Below are 12,581 nucleotides of genomic sequence, written 5' to 3' on the forward strand. Positions count from 1 at the left end.
CATTTAACATAAAGTATATCTCGAGTTTTAAGGGTTTTTGACTAGATCCAACATCATAATCACACAAAAACACAACGATAAGCATAGAAATCATACAAGGCATACAAATACACATAGATCTACACATTCACTTGTATTCCCCCCCCCCCCCCCCCCACAAAACTTATAAAACAGAAAAATAGGGAGTATGAATCTCACCTTGGGTGTGGTTTCGGTTTTGGAGAGGATTGGAAGAAGTTTGAGGTGATTTTTCGGCTCTAGCACACTATGATGAAGATCTCGGCCTTGAGGTGATTCTAGGATGTAAGATCATGATTTTTGCATGGATTAGGAAGAGATTTTTGATAAAACAAAGAATCTAGATCATAGATCCAAGCATAACCTTACCTTAGATGAAGAGTTTGTGGAAATATCCCCTTGAAAACCTACTAATTTTCGAGATCTTGATGAAGAATGGAGGGAGTTTTCTTGAGAGAGAGTTGTGAGAGAATTGTGTGTGTAATCGGCCGAGAGTGAGAGAGGGAGAAAAGAAGAGGGTGGTTTGCATGGAGAAATGAGACTTATATGGATGTTTGGGGTGTAAAGGCTTGGATATCCCCCATACAAAAGTGAGGTGGCATGAAGAAGTCAACCCCCCCTTTTCTTCTTGGATTTGGGCCTTAGGCCGAGAATTTGGAAGGAAAAAGGGTTTTTGGGCCTTTTTTCCCTCAAGCCCATATAGAAGTTAAGTTGGATGATTTTTGACCCAAAAACAAATATAATATGATTTTTACACTTTGTTGGGCTAGTTTAGGTTAATCATGGTTCAAATTTTTTTTGATTTATTTCATTCTAGGCCCAATATGGCCCAAAATGTTGAAATAAATGGATGTGGGTCCAATTAGAGCCCATTTGAAGGTTCTAATCCCATGATAGTCAAATTGGAGGCTTATTGGCCCAATGAGTCCAATAAGGAAGTCCTAGTCCAAAATGGACCTAAACAAGAACTTCTAGGGTTTCCAATTGCTTGATGACTATTTGAATTACTTGTATGGTGTATTTGATTGAAAATTTTGATGTCATATAGTAAGCATCATACATGCTCTTAAGTTTTGATTCAACGTTTTACTTGAGTGTAATGATTACAAGACACAAAATTTCTGGTTGTGACAACTAGGTATATATTTATGCTATGAACATAACATAAGATACCAATTGGATACATGGGTAAGTCACTAGATGACTATAAACATCCTAAGAGTACTTAAAAGAACTAAGAGAATGCATATGAGATAATCACTTTTTGAATAAGATCTTTATATAAAGAGATATATAAGATGCTAACTTCAAAACAAATAGATATAGTTATGAATAATAATTGGATTATGACTTCATTATGGAATGAAAAGTAAGTTTTATTGGAATAAGGTCCAAGCAAAACATAAATTGCACAATGTATTGAATAAGAATACACTGCTACATCAGAAGTTGATATCAAATGTGATTGCATAAAGTAGATCATTGAAAAACTACATTGAATCCTTCTATTCAAGGATAACTTAAGAAATATTTATAACTAATAAAGTGAACTTAAGCAAGCTAAGAGACTCTATATCACATCATAACACCAATCATATTCTGCAAGATATTTAACTGTACCTAAAGTAAAGTCAAATATAGAGATGATAGTATTCACAAAATTTACAAAAATTAAATTTGGTCATACCCATTAATAAAGTCCTTCTTTTGATAAAAGTATGAATGGTCACACTTCATCTATGGGACTTCATTATTCTAGAAATAAGATTAGATTTGGATTTATTATTTCGATATTGGAACTTTAAGACAACAACTATTATATTGTTTTGATATATTGGGATATGATCATCACATCACTACATTTTATGTTCTATATTAACAATTTTTATTCATGGATAATCTTAATTATTCTAAAAGTTCATAGTCGATCATGATTGTGGGAGTAATTATAAAGTAAGACTAATATGAATTGGATTCGATGACTCTCATTAGATGAAAGTAGGAAAGTGGTTGTAACTAAGTATCATAGGTACTTCTCAGAGAATGAGTACTAAACAAACCCACCCCATAGATCGAAGTTATGAGTGATATGTGATTAAAAGGCTCTATTTTTATATCCTTAACGTCTAATATTACATAATCGGACTTATGTGTAGGGAGTGTTGTGCTTTAATATGGTAAAGCCTTTATCCTCAACCGGATAGTTATAAAAATCATTTTCAGGTAAGGTGTGAACTATGCAAGAGGCTTATGTATTCACGATGAGATATGTTCCTCTTATGTGTTGAGAGTTTAGCATTTATCATGATACCCAAAGTTGAACAAAAAATAATATTGATTGCAATCCAAGTCTCATGTTCAACACGATGCTTGTAACAAAGGGATAACTGATAAACATATCTTATACATCAATTGAATCTTTGATCTTTTAGGTATTGGTTGTTGATGAATGACATTCTTCTTAGTGTGTTATTGGGTGCATTGAAATGTTTGTAGATGTTCACCACTGTCTATGTCAATCTATGATGAGTCTTATACAAGTGGGTGATTGAAAGATCTTGTATGCCCAAGAGTTACTATAGAATACTATTGCTAATAACATATGATCTTATAGGGTCAAACCTAATAGCATGTTACCACTAATTGATTACTTATTAATTTGATTATTAATAAACATATCAACACATGTATTTAAATTGAAAAAAAAAACATTATTTAACAGAATTTTCTACAGTAAAGTGCCATTATTTTGGGAAAATTTTCAATAAAATCCTAAATTTTTTAACAGAAAAGTCCAAAGTATTTAACCTTTTAAATAGAAAAGCTCATGAAACCGGATAATTTATTCACTTTGGCCCTTTTGACCTATTCAAACACAATGTACTTTAGAAATTAAATTTATTACCAATCAATTAAAGATAATAAGTTTACATTAGAAAGTGTTATGGTAATATAGATTTCGAGGTTCTTTTAATAACTGTTTCTCACGTTTTTTTTTTCACGTCATTAGCCACTTTTATATTCAAGCTTTCATAATAAAAATATCAAAAAACAGGCTTTGCTAATATGAACCAATTTCTCATGTATCATCGATTATCATCAGTTCAAAGTTTGGATGGATTCTTGTCCAAAATATAAGGTTGAGGTAGCACAATCTCATGGGTTTTCATTGTTTTCACGTTTTCGCAAATTATTTGTATTTTTGCATGAGACCTCCCTTACATATATATATATATATATATATATATATATATATATATATATATATATATATATATATATATATATATATATGCTACCTCAACCTTATATTTTGGATAAGAATCCATCCAAACTTTGAACTAATGATAATTGATGATAAATGAGAAATTGGTTCATATTATTAAAGCATGTTTTTTGATATTTTTATTATGAAAACTTGAATATAAAAGTGGTTAAGGACGTGAAAAAAAAGTGAGAAACAGTTATTAAAACAACCTTGAAATCTATATTACCATAACACCCTGCAATGTAAACTTATTATCTTTAATTGATATATATATATATATATATATATATATATATATATATATATATATATATATATATGTGTGTGTGTGTGTGTGTATGTGTATGTGTGTGTTTTAGTTGTATCAATGTATTATTTTTTTTTATGTATTTATGTATTCTTTAGTTCGAGTAGTCTTTACCATTTAATTCAATTCTCACAGCTTCTTCAAGTATGTTTGGATGCTTTCCTACATATATTTAAACTTTTCTTATTTGTTTATTTTGAAATTAAACATCAAATTAAAAAAAAATATCATCCAAATAAGAAAACTAGGGGTTCCACATGAGAGTGGTGAAGTTTTCATATGTATATAAATTATTATTTTGTTATGATCACAATGTATGAGGAAGCCACTTGAAGAAAACAAACAAACACAATAGAGTAGATGAAATTGATATTCATTTATTATTATATTTATTGATTTATTATTTGAAGAAAAATATTTTAAATATAAAAGTTTGAATATTTAAAACTTTGGATTTATAAAAAAATAAGAAAAATAATGAATTATTACAATTGAATTTTTTTTATTTTTGAAATTTAAATAAATAAACAAAATAAACTAATGAGCTTTAATTTGGGAATTTTGAAATAAAAATGTAAGTATATATTAACGAAATTGATATTCATTTATTACTATATTTATTGTAATTCATACATTAAAGTATATGTGGAATTTATTAATATAGAAACTCATAAAATAACACGTGGAAATGAAATTAATTTAAAAATAACCATAAAATGATATTTGTCGAATTGAATGAGAGTTTGACATGTGGCAAATTAACATTCATTTATTAAAGTAGATGTGAAGTTTTATCTGAAAATATAGGGTGTTTCAAATAAGGAAAATTGATCCTATAAATAATGTTTTTTTTTTTTTTTTGAAACTGTAAACTAATTTATTCTTAAATTATGGTCATCTATGTCTCTAAGGAAAGTTGAAGCCATATTATTTCAATTGAAAAAACCATTCCGTTCCGATAAGCCAAAGACCCTTTCAATATTGTTAATCTATAAAAACTTATTAAAAGCAATTCTTGGTATTATGATGATAGTAAACACATAAAGATGTAATGCTTTTTCAACATTGTTAATTTATAAAACGTTTCGGTTGATATGCCAAAATTTAAGTAACACTTATTTACAATTGTATTGGTGGGAGATGGTATCAAGCATGCAGTCAACAAAGACAATTCAATCTTTTTATTATAATCGATATATCCTCACATATAGATTAAATTTGAACACGATTCGTATTATCTTGTTCAGAAAAAAAAAACATAGAATTGTTTACTTCTTGTGGTAACATTTTAATTTCGTAAGATATTTTTTCCCTGCTTTGTAAAAAAATTATGACTTCTAATACGAATTCGCATAAGTATAAAATGTAATGGTGTCATCATCATCGAAACATAATCAGGGAAGTGATATGGCTCAGGCCTAAACAAGGGTGCTCGGGAAGGTTTGGGCTGGTCGGCACACAATCCTCGAAAGTGAAGGCTTTGTGACGGTGGGGCTGTGGAACTCGGTGGTGTATTGGGTGTGGTGCTTGTATGTCTACAAGTCTTAAATCCCTAAAAGCATGTTTATCAACCGTCGTAAGCATAGTTTTTATTGCCACATTAGTTTCCAATTAAATTTATGAAACAAAAACTTATCAACTTCAAACCTCTCTGATCATTGACGATTTGGAAAAAAATCAAAAAAGTTATAATTTATCATCATCTAAATTGAAATGTATTATAAAACACTATCATATAAATTTGTATTTTTTTTTTTTTTGACAAAATATGTAGAATTTTAAAATAAAATAATATACAAAAAAAACATTTGCCTAAAATAATATATTACAAGATCAAAGATGATAAATTGTTACGTATATATTGAAAAAATGGCAAAATATTATATTATAGTTATGTGATACTTATGTGTTTAATGATTAATATCAAATATTAACATGAAACATTATTTTAATATTTATTAAAAAAATTAATTAGTTAATTAATAATAAAAAATTGACGTTTAATTATAATTAGGGCTCGAATGGTTGAATTATTCAACCAAACATGGCATTTCTCAAATTAAAACTTGTTTTGAGATCTACTCTAAATATTCGATTTTTTATCAACCTCCCATGGGAGAGCTCTAATTAATAAAGGTACACTGAGTGCTATAATACATAGTTTTTTCTAACGGAAAATGGGGGTTTCTCAAATTAAAACTTGTTTTGAGATCTTCTCTACATCTTCAACTTTTTATCAACCTCCCATGGGAGAGCTCTAATTAATAAAGGTACACTAAGTGCTATAGTAGTTTTTTTTTAAGGTAAATACAATATATTTCTAAACTATTCTTAAATTCTCATAAGAGACTTGAACCTTAAGAGCAATCGGTATGGGCCAAACAAGATGTAACGCCGCTTACGTGGCGCTTGGCGACACCGGCTTAACGGGGGGAACACCGCCTCCCCTCCCCTGCTCGTTGCAACTCGTCGAGGGTGGATCTCGTTGGCGTCACGACCGGATGAAACGAATGAATTGTTACCGTTTGAAATGGTTTAATTGCAACGTTGACGTCGTTGACCCGGATTAACAAGCATGGCAAACTTGGTGAATTTGCCAATTCTTGAATGTGATTGTCTAATCCATTTTACCGCCCATCTAATTATCTCAACCGGCTTATCAACCTTTTTAATACCATCTTGCACCACCAAGTTTAAAATGTGGGCAACACATCTCATGTGTGTCCATTTCCCATTTAAGAGACACTTATTGGAATTTTGAAAGATTTTTTTTAAAAACTCAATTGCCATGTCATTAGTACTTGCGTTGTCAACGGAAATTGTGAAAACATTTTTTATTCCCCAATCTATTAAGCATTTTTCAACCACTAATCCAATATCAACCCCATGGTTTAATTGCAACGTTGACTCTCTTGAGGACAAAAACTCAACAAACACTCTCTTGGCGACTGATCAAGAACGTTGACGTCGTTGTTGGTACCCGCAACCCTAAAAATGCATGTCAAATCCATAAATCTTGAGAAGCGACAACCTTTAACACCAACGAAGGTGATCCGTGATGACCACTTGCGTATTGCCATTTCCATGCTACCGGACAATTTTTCCATTTCCAGTGTGTGCAATCAATGCTTCCGATCATTCCGGGAAACCCATGGCGTTCTTCATGCGCCACATACAATTCTTGCAAATCATGCAACGAAGGTTTCCGCAAATACACGTCTCCAAAAGTTTCAACAACACCCCTTGACAATGTATACAAACTCTCTCTTGCGGTTCTTTTGGACATTCTCATATAGTCGTCTATGGTGTCGGGTGACTCCCCCATAGCTATCAAACGAATGGCCACAACACATTTCTGCAACGTTGTAAACCCTTGTCTACCTCTAGCATCATATCTTAATTGAAAAAATTCGTCTACCCGAAAATTAATATTCATATCTATTACCCGACCTATATTATTATCGGGTTAACCTATTACCCGAATGTTCATACCTGTTACGCGCTCTACCCGAATTCGGAACGGGTCGGGTGGGTAGAATAGGTCTCTTAAATGGGAAATGGACACACATGAGATGTGTTGCCCACATTTTAAACTTGGTGGTTCAAGATGGTATTAAAAAGGTTGATAATCCGGTTGAGATAATTAGATGGGCGGTAAAGTGGATTAGACAATCACCTTCAAGAATTGGCAAATTCACCAAGTTTGCCAAGCTTGTTAATCCGGGTACAACGAAACACTTGGTAAGAGATGTTCCAACAAGATGGAACTCAACTTATCGTATGTTGAATATTGCCCAAGCTTATGAAAAAACTTTTGAGAGATACGATCTAGAGGAATATGAGTTTTGTTCCGACGTTGAAAAGGCGGGTTTATCGATTCCTTCACCGAGTGATTGGCAACATGTTAGGCATTTGTGTCATTTTTTAAATCCATTTTGTGATGTTACTGAAAGGATTTCTGGGACACTATAAGTGACATCAAACACATGCATTGAAGATATTTATTCCATCCGTACACTCTTGGATGATGCTATTCCCGATGCTAGCCTTTGTGATATTGCATTGGCAATGAGAGTAAAGTTTGATAAGTATTTTGGCGATGTAGAAAAAATGAATTTATTGCTCTACTTTGCTTTGATTCTTGACCCGAGGAACAAAGTAAAGTATTTGGTTATACTACTTGAGGATTGTTATGGAAAAGAAAAGATGGAGGAGAAAAAGAAATATATTATGGATTCTATGTATGAATTATATAATGATTACATTAGAATTCATTCTCCAAGTACTACTTCTAGTACAACCAAGTCTAGTAATTCATCGTCGATTTTAGGAAAACGCCAAAATCTGAATGCTACAACACCAAAACCACCATTGAGAAATAAGCTAAGAGAAAAGATGAAAACAAACATAGTTGAATCAATTGGTGAGTTAGAAAAGTATTTGAAAGAAAGTGTTGAAGAAGATTCGTCAATGTTTAACATTTTAGATTGGTGGAAAGTGAATAGTCCAAGATTCCCAATTCTATCATTGATGGCTAAAGATTTGTTTGCTATTCCTGTTTCGACTGTGGCTTCGGAATATGTTTTTAGCACTAGCAGGAGGGTTTTGGATCCGTATAGGAGTTCTTTGACTCCTAAGATTGTTGAAAGTATAATTTGTACCCAAGATTGGCTTCGGGGTGGTATAAGTGACAACATCGATTTTGAACAAGATTGGGAAAACCTACAAGAAATTGATAAAGGTAGTTGTTTATCTTTCATATTTTTTAATATTTTGACATTTTACGTTTTGTCTTTTTAATGCTTATACTATTTGTATAGGATTAGGAGAAGTTGGTACGTCTAATTAGAGCTCGGATTGGATATGGAAATGAATGTGACAACGTAAAGATGCAAGATTGATGAATACTTTTGTGAAACTAAGAATCATTTGAAGGTGATTTGAAACTTGGTTATGTTTTCAATTGGGTTATGACTTATGAATTTTAATATTTTGTTATGTTTAGACTTTTATTGTTTGGTTCGGTTGTGTTTAGACTTTTATTGTTTAGTTGGGTTGTGTTTAGACTTTTATTGTTTAGTTGGGTTATGACTTATGTACGTTGTTTGTTCAATCGTGATGATATTATTGATGTTATTATTATATATCTTTTTTTTTGGTAAAAAAAACAAATATCCTAGGATAGGTACGTGAAATTATTTTGTTTGGTATCATAATTCGTTATTTAGCATCACGGCATCACCACGAAATCTTCAAGCACACTTGAAAATCTTTAAATTAAAAAATAAAATAAAATAACCTTAAGAAATTTTCGGGTATACCCGACCTGACCTCAAATCCGAATACCCGAAACCCGAAAACCCGAATTACAATATAGGTCGGGTATCGCGTATTTTTTTTTCTAAGGAAATACCCGTTCTACCCGAAACCCGAAAATTTTACTCGTTCGACACCCCTAGCCCCGGATGCTCCTTTCACGGTGAATGGAAACGAATACAAATATGGGTATTACCTTACAGATGGAATATATCCTCAGTATTCCACATTCGTGAAGGCATTCCGCCGCCCGGTTGAAGAACGCGGCAAATTTTTTAAGAGAAGACAAGAAGGAGCACGTAAGGATGTGGAATATGCTTTTGGAGTGCTAAAGGTGAAGTGGCATATAGTCGAACATGCAACACGACACGTTCAGTTTCAACCAGGAACAGTAGATTATTTGCATCGCGTTGTTGACATTCAGGACGTAAATAAACACAGACAACCTCGAGAGGACTTAGCGGATTATATCTTTTATGGTAACAATAACGATAACGAATAGCGTTGTATTTTTTTTTTTGAATTTGGATGTTATTTCTTTTTTTGTTTTTGATATTATTTGTAATTTAGTCTTTATGTTAATTTTAATCTTTAAAAATTTTTAATTGTTATTTATAATTTTTAAAAATTATGTTTTACTTATTATTTATATTTAAAAAATATTTGTCTAAATTTAAAAAAAAAAAAGATCGAAATAAATAAAAAATAAATTATAAAATGGAAAAAAAAAATTGGTGTCATAACAAGATACAACATGTTGTCCATTTCCCCACTTGGTGTTATAACATCATTGATGATGTGACATGTGATGTGGCACCAAAATGGTGTTACATCTAGTTGTCCACACCTTATGGTCTTAAACCTCAAAGAGAAAAAACGACACCTCATACAGCTGGACTAGAAGACCTTTGGTAAGATCACTATCCAGTTTACAGTTTAGTTCTACCAAACTCTAGGTTATAAAAGTTAGTCATGCCGTGACAATCAATGGTTATTACTTTTCTATGTTACAAGTTGCAGCAAGATAAGGGACCACTCGATAAAAAATACAAGATAGGTGACGTGGAAATTAAAGAATGGTAAAGTTTATGTTAAATAAAAAAATGGAAAAAAGAAGAGTAAAAAGTTTCTTTAGTTGTTTAGAACATGCATAAGGAAATTAGAATACGATTTATCATGCAAAAAAGTCAAAAGGATTAGTTAGTGATGTGTAGTCTACTCCCGCAGTCTCATATCTTTCATAAAGTGGTTATCTTTTAAGAATGTTGGAGAGGAACCTAAAGTTTAGTTTCATTGAAGGGTCTGAATCTTTCATCATGTTTCGTATATGTTGGAGATTGAGATCCAAATCTAAAAACATGTTAATTTGTGAGGGAATGATACATAAAACATTAGTACTTAATAAGATATGTGTGAATTAAGAAGCGAATATGAGAGGTTAACAACATGTTTTTTGCAACATTGAAGGCAAACTCTTGTGTTGCCGTGTTGGTCAACCCATCAACACATGTGAATAAGATCAAATCATGTTACGTACCATAAGTTCGATTTGCTGCTCAGAATATTGAAAGTCATCATAAGACATAGTGTAATCACTTTAGTCTTTCGTGGGAGAAAGCGTTGTATGTTAAATAATGAAATCGAGGTTGTTGTATTTCAAGTATAATCCAACGATTGAAGAGATGTGCAGGAACATTTGGAGGGATTTATTTACATATTTAATAGCACCGAGTGCTCTGTATTTTTATCCACGTTTTTTGATTTCTGCATGATGAATGTTCATGCTTCTTGCAAAGCATGGAGATCCGGTTTGCCATTTATAAAAGACGCAATTAATTGCCAACGGAGTACTCCCTTCGAAAAAAATGTATGGGTTTATGACATATGAAAATAGATTTTGTGACAGTTTACGACAAACATACCCGTTCGTAGTATACATATCCCATTGACAAGTTTTCGTGAGTCATTCTAGATATCTATAGTTATAACTTTTGTGATTCTTGTTACAGATTTCCAACAAATAATATATGTATTATGCCATCTTTTACCTAAAAATTTCTCTTAACCGATTAAAAAGAGCATTCAATAAATATTACCAATTGTTTGGTAATAAATGCATAAATATTTTATATATAGTCAACAAAGATCAAACAATTGAAAAATGGAGGAGAGTTCATCCATTAGCAGTTGGCTATTGTGAAAACTAAAAACAAACAACAAAAAACGAAAACACTAATATGTAGGAATCAGAATAAATTCATTGTACGGTGGCAACAAAGAATCCTTCACGAAGAAAAATATGATCTCAAAGCCAAATTGGTGTTCAAATATATTCTAGGTGTGGCAATATCACACACATATGCTTCTTCACCACATGTTATTGCTATGTTTGTGTTGGGTCAAATCCTATGATTTGATGTGTCAATGATTTTGATGTTGTCGCTGATGGTCTGGACGTGTGTTTACAGTTGAACCTATTCTTTATAAAAAAATAAGGCTGTCTTTAATCTATGGTTATATATAATCAATAACAATGTAAATGTTATCCAAGAGTAGGTTTATAATCAGGGTCTATGCTCAAATTAGCTCTTGTGTTTAGGAAACTATTTCTCATCAATAAATATTTGGTTTTAAAGTATTCTTAGTGTTCTTGTGTTGTTACTTGATTGAATCATAAGGGACTAACAACTAGTATCATACTAGAATTTGGATTTATCTAAATCGATATGTTTATCAGTGGATTCATCAAGCTCATCAAAACCTGCATCTTGTTTTCAATTCCACTCCTTAAACAAATGCCCTTCGTTCGATGAAAACAAGTTCACAATGTGGTTAAGCAAAACCTTAATCGTACATGAAGTGTTGAACTACAACATGTTAGACATATTAACTAATGGGCCATAAATTCCAATGAAAAATGTTATTGAAATTGATGCTCCACCTAGAACCATACGTGCTCCCATGGCTAAATTGAATGATGAAGACAAGAAGAGAGAAAATATAGATGATTGAGCAAGAGCAGGCATATAGTAGGCATGGCATTCCCTATATGAGTTTCCCTATATGAGTTTCTACGTATCAGACACAAATTTCGCAAACACGAACATGACATGAATTGTAAGACGTGTCTTAGATATCAAACATGAATACAACAGATAATTAATCTGTGTTACACGTGACACGACACGACATGAATAAATGGATATACACAAATTTAGGTTATATATATATATATATATATATATATATATATATATATATATATATATATATACTTATGTGGGTGTGTGTGTGGGTATGTCTCAGGTGTCGCGTGTTTATACGTGTATATATGTTTTTATATTTGTCATGTGTCGCATGTTTATGTGTGTCGTAGGTCAACACGAATTTAATTCGTTTCTACACTTGTTTAAGCAGGTAAATTCGTATTTGACACATGTAAGACATGAAACATGAATTTTAAAATTCACTTCAATATGAATAAATACGAATTTGTAAAACATATACATGGAAAAATCATGTCGTTTTAACCATCTCATGTATTACAATGTTGAGTCTAACATATACAATGTCCTACCATATGATGTCTATCACATGGATGACAACTATGATTTTTCTAAGGAGATTGTAGACACTCTAAAAGAATCTTATATAGGAACAAATGGGTTCGTG

At 31.7% G+C, this 12,581-nt stretch overlaps 2 protein-coding genes across 2 annotated transcripts; one reads left to right on the forward strand and one right to left on the reverse strand.

Annotated features, from left to right (window-relative positions):
- Positions 1-6,594: 6,594 nt before the first annotated feature.
- LOC145089144 (uncharacterized) lies at positions 6,595-7,029 on the reverse strand. The gene has a single exon (XM_079027625.1). It carries the CDS (start codon positions 7,027-7,029, stop codon positions 6,595-6,597), a length of 435 nt encoding a protein of 144 aa, XP_078883751.1.
- Positions 7,030-7,160: 131 nt separating this feature from the next.
- LOC145089146 (zinc finger BED domain-containing protein RICESLEEPER 2-like) lies at positions 7,161-9,411 on the forward strand. Its single transcript, XM_079027626.1, has 4 exons — positions 7,161-7,482; positions 7,591-8,334; positions 8,414-8,428; positions 9,113-9,411. The coding sequence occupies exons 1-4, from the start codon at positions 7,161-7,163 to the stop codon at positions 9,409-9,411; spliced, it is 1,380 nt and encodes a 459-aa protein (XP_078883752.1).
- The last annotated feature ends 3,170 nt before the right edge of the window (positions 9,412-12,581 follow it).

Source organism: Lactuca serriola, chromosome 2 (genome assembly GCF_051521515.1).
Source record: "Lactuca serriola cultivar US96UC23 chromosome 2, Lser_US96UC23_V15, whole genome shotgun sequence".
NCBI lineage: Eukaryota > Viridiplantae > Streptophyta > Magnoliopsida > Asterales > Asteraceae > Lactuca > Lactuca serriola.

What these genes read in the sequence shown, in the direction of transcription:
- LOC145089144 (XM_079027625.1), bottom strand. Translation starts at nt 7,029, where the DNA reads ATGAATATTAATTTTCGGGTAGACGAATTTTTTCAATTAAGATATGAT.
- LOC145089146 (XM_079027626.1), top strand. Translation starts at nt 7,161, where the DNA reads ATGAGATGTGTTGCCCACATTTTAAACTTGGTGGTTCAAGATGGTATT. An exon ending in TTTATCGATTCCTTCACCGA is followed by an intron (nt 7,483 to 7,590) that starts GTGATTGGCAAC and finishes CATGCATTGAAG; the next exon opens with ATATTTATTCCATCCGTACA.